General features: G+C 38.3%; 1 protein-coding gene across 2 annotated transcripts; it reads left to right on the top strand.

Annotated features, from left to right (window-relative positions):
• The first annotated feature begins 2,934 nt into the window (after positions 1-2,934).
• LOC121990086 (uncharacterized protein At1g28695-like) lies at positions 2,935-4,306 on the top strand. 2 transcript variants are annotated; one of them, XM_042544326.1, is made up of 3 exons: positions 2,935-3,119; positions 3,220-3,603; positions 3,673-4,306. In XM_042544326.1, exons 1-3 carry the CDS (start codon positions 2,994-2,996, stop codon positions 4,138-4,140), a joined length of 978 nt encoding a protein of 325 aa, XP_042400260.1. In that variant the 5' UTR covers positions 2,935-2,993; the 3' UTR covers positions 4,141-4,306. The 2 variants fall into 2 exon arrangements, with proteins under 2 accessions (XP_042400260.1, XP_042400259.1); XM_042544325.1 differs by having other exon boundaries at positions 2,943-3,128.
• Positions 4,307-4,736: the final 430 nt, after the last annotated feature.

Consider the following 4,736-nt stretch of genomic DNA (forward strand, 5'->3'; position numbering starts at 1 on the left):
GCCGAAATTTTTCGGTAGGATTTCCATGTGATTTTTTTTATCATACCGGTTAAGTAGAGTTAGTAGTCAAGTAACGGTCATCCTTAGAGTGTAGTAGTAGTAAGAAGGGTGGTCGTTACAGACCATTTCAGTTTTCCCATCAGTTTGGGGGTGACAAGTAGTAGAGAACAACAATTTAGTTCCTAATTTCTCCCACAAAGTCTTCCAAAAATAACTTAAAAACTTTGCATCCCTATCAGAGACAATGGTCCTAGGCATGCCATGCAACCTAATAACCTCTTTAAGGAACAATTCAGCTATATGCGATGCATCATCGGTTTTATGACATGGAATGAAATGCGCCATTTTGGAGAATCTATCTACCACAACAAAAATTGAATCTCTCCCCCTCTTGGTCCGTGGTAATCCCAAAACAAAGTCCATTGAAATATCAGTCCAAGGTTCACTTGGTATAGGCAAAGGGGTATACAAGCCATGGAGTTTCAATTTAGATTTAGCTTGTTTGCAAGTGATGCACTTCTCATAGATTCTTTCCACGTCACGTTTCATATGAGGCCAAAAGAAATGATCATGTAAAACCCCTAAAGTCTTAGTAACGCCAAAATGACCCATCAAACCACCACCATGGGCTTCCCTAGTGAATAGTTCACGTAACGAACACATAGACACACATAATCTATTTTCACGAAATAAAAATCCATCATGCCTATAGAACTTACCAAATGCAACCTTATCGCATGCTTTGAACACATCAGAAAAATCAGTATCGTTAGTATATAAATCTTTGATATATTCAAATCCAAGTAACTTCGTATCTAAAGTGGACAGTAAAGCATACCTTCGAGATAGTGCATCAGCAACTACGTTCTCCTTTCCTTGCTTGTATTTGATCACATAAGGAAATGTCTCAATGAATTATACCCATTTAGCATGCGTTGGTTCAACTTATGTTGGCTCTTCAAATGCTTTAGAGATTGATGATCTGTGTGAATCACGAATTCTTTTGGCCATAGGTAATGTTGCCATGTCTCCAATGCATACATCTCCTTGTCATATGTGGGATAGTGAGAGTGGCTCCACTCAACTTCTCTCTGAAGTAAGCAATGAGTTTCATCTCCTGCATAAGCACAACACCTATATCAACACCAGAATCATCACATTCGATTTCAAATGTTTTAGAAAAATCTAGTAGGATTAGTAAAGGAGCAGAACTTAGCTTTTCTTTCTAAATGTTGAAGGCCCACTCTTGCTCCTCTCCCCACTTGAATGACTCATTTTTCTTGATGACTTTAGTAAGAGGAGCTGCAATATTGCTAAAATTACGAACAAACCGTCGATAGAAGCTGTCCAAACCATGGAAACTCCTCACATGGCTAATTGTTGTCGGTGTTGTCCACTTTTGGATTGCTTTCACCTTTTTCTCATCCATCTCAACGCCTTTAGTACTAACAACAAAACCAAGAAATATGACTTTTTTCGTACAAAAGGAGCATTTAACGAGGTTAGCAAAAAGCTTTTCTTCTTTTAGCACACTCAAAACTAACCTTAAATGTGAACATGCTCTTCTAAGCTTCTACAATAAATCAAAATATCATCAAGATACACAACTACAAATTTTCCTAAGAAAGCACGCAAAACATGGTTCATCAAACGCATAAAAGTGCTAGGAGCATTAGTTAAGCCAAAAGACATTACTAACCATTCATATAAGCCATGTTTGATTTTAAAATCAGTTTTCCATTCATCACCTTCCTTCATCCTAATCTGATGATATCCACTCCTAAGATCAATTTTTGTGAACACACAAGAACCATGCAATTCATCAAGTATATCATTAATCCTAGGTATTGGATGGCGATACTTTACCATGCTGTTGTTGATGGCTCGACAATCCACACACATCCTCCATGTTCCATTCTTTTTGGGAACGAGTAACACAGGCACGGTGCAAGGGCTCATGCTTTCTCGAACATACCTCTTTTCTAATAATTCATTAACTTGCCTCTGAAGTTTCTTTGCTTCCTTCGGATTGCTTCTATAGGCAAGTCGATTTGGAATGGATGCACCGGGTACGAAGTCAATTTGGTGCTCAATTCCTCTAATTGGAGGTAAACCATGCGGAACCTCTTCAGGAAAAGACCACCAGGATATTATATAGGCCCCTCATCAATATTAATTATTCTACTCATTAAACATGTCATCTTGGTTCATTTTAAACCTTGAAAATTTCTAAAAATTCGTAGAAGATTTCTGTAAATTAATTCTTAAATTATTGTTTGTGGGACCTTACAGTGACAAACACGACCGTGTGATTTCACATGCTCGTCCCTTGATTGTCCTCTAATGGGAGGCACAGTCGTGCCTATGGGGCACGACCTATCCTTGGGTGGCACACGGTCGTGCCAAGGGGCATGACCAGGTTATAGATCTTCTCTATATTTGTTTCAATGTGCTTCTTTGCTCCATTTTTACTTCAAATGACGTTCTATTAATAAAAATATACAAATAGTAAATCTCCAACCACATAGAATGAAAATATAATATAATAATAAAATAAGGTGCAATAAATATAAATTATGCTTATAAAATATAATTAGATGTGCGTTAAAGTATATCTAAAAACATATATAATATACACACATCAACTAACACTTGCATCTAACTAGAAAGAGGAGTTTTTTTTAACCCATCAAGTTTCTTTTATTTGCATATCTAGAAAAATAAATGTCATAGTTGAATGAATATTTTGGATTCCAAAAGCAGAGAGCTAGCAGGAGAAATGCATAAGAGATGGTGACCCCAAGCCAACCAAGGGGAGAGGCTTTTTTATATTAGATGCCTTCGTGAAATGGAAATCAAAATTCCATTTTTTTAAATATCACATGTTTGATTTGTGTGTAAGTAATCCAATGTTCTCATTACCACATGCAATTTCCTCTACAAATAAGAGTGCGTCTGTGGATGCATTTGCTTAATATCTACATTTTTGAGTAATGAGCAACTCAGGCAGCATCTCTGGCCATGCCATCACCGGTTTTCTTCTGTTTGTTGTGGTCATCTGTGTCGGCTTCTTGCTGCCTCATGAGTCGAGGGTGACTTACTTTCGCTCTCAATGGATGGTAAACTATGTAAGTTTGAATAGATTGGCTAATGTTGTAAACTAAGATGGATGAAATGCAAGAACTTGAATTTCTTTGTGCACAAAATTACCATGGACAGACCAAAACAGAGCCAACTCCATTGCCAAAAGATGAACTAGAAGCATCGCTGGAGAGGCTCTCAATGCCCAACAAGACCCTCATCATCGCAGTGCTCAACAAGGCATACATCGAACAAAACGGCATGTTGCAGCTCTTCCTTCAGGGCTTTCGAGAAGGCCATGACACTTGCTTTCTGATCCATCATCTCCTCTTCGTTGCGGTGGACCAGGCTTCCTTCGACCATTGCCTTGCCCAGCACCTCAACTGCTACAAGCTTGTCGCAGATGGCGTCGACTTCTCCGCTGAGGCATTCTACAATTCGAACGAGTTTCTTGATATGATGTGGAGGAGGACCCAATTCCTTGGTGATGTTCTCAGGCGTGGATACAGCTTCATTTTCACAGTAAGTGAGAAACTACATAAATCAAAGGATATGAATGGGCAGCTAACATTTGCTCTTTCTTTTACCAAGGATATGGATGTGTTGTGGCTACGGAATCCGTTCTCGAAGCTACACTATGAAGGGGAGGATATGCTAATGAGCAGTGACTGGTTCAATGGCAATCCCTTTGACGACTCCAACTTCTTCAACACAGGGTTCTACTTTGCGTCCCCGAACAATGGAACTATAGCTTTGTTCGATGAATGGTATGCATCTAAGAACTCATCGGGAAAGAATGATCAAGATACGTTGCTGCAGATGAAGAGGGATGGAGTCTTTAGGAGGCTGGGGCTGAAAGTTAGGTACCTGGACACAAATTCCTTCACCTGTTTCTGCCACAAGAGTAAGGATTTTGGTGAAGTAGTCACAGTGCACGCGAATTGTTGTGTGACTGTGAAGGCCAAGCTTACAGATCTCACAGCTGTGCTCGAGGTTTGGAAAGCTAACAACGGGACATCAAATGTGACATGGCCGGCAGAAACTGGGTTTTGCTTGTGAATCAACGAGTTTAGCAAGTTAATGAATCAGAAAGGTTGTAGCAATTCACCAGAGAGGAAAAAAAAGGTTATGACAAGAGTTTTTTTTTTTCAGTAAGACACACCTAGGTGTGTTATGATTTGTAACTCATACAAAAATATCATTTTCTGCTGGAGTTCATGTCCAATACTGACCTAATAATGAATAAATCTCATTTTACACCCAAAAAGAAAGCAACCTTTTGCATAATATAATTTAGAGTTTCTTTTTGTCAAAAAAAAATCCTCGTACAAATCTTATCGTTGAATACGAGTCTTGGCGCAATGGTAAAGTTGTTGCTTTATGATAAAAAGTCATAGGTTCGAATCTTGAAAACAGTTTCTTGTAAAAAACTGAATAAGACTGTGTATAATAAATCCTTCCCCCAGATCCCGTATATTGAAAGCTTTGTGTACCGAACTAGCTTTTTACAAATCTTATCGTTCGTTATTTTTTTTTTTTTTGTCCGAAAAGATAGATATGATTCCTTAGGCAATAAATATAAGAGTTCCCAATTACTCATAGGTCTTATCCTCTCTTAGTGAAATATCATTCACAACTTAGTGGGAAAAAAATTA

Source organism: Zingiber officinale, chromosome 6B, assembly GCF_018446385.1.
Source record: "Zingiber officinale cultivar Zhangliang chromosome 6B, Zo_v1.1, whole genome shotgun sequence".
NCBI classification, from domain to species: domain Eukaryota; kingdom Viridiplantae; phylum Streptophyta; class Magnoliopsida; order Zingiberales; family Zingiberaceae; genus Zingiber; species Zingiber officinale.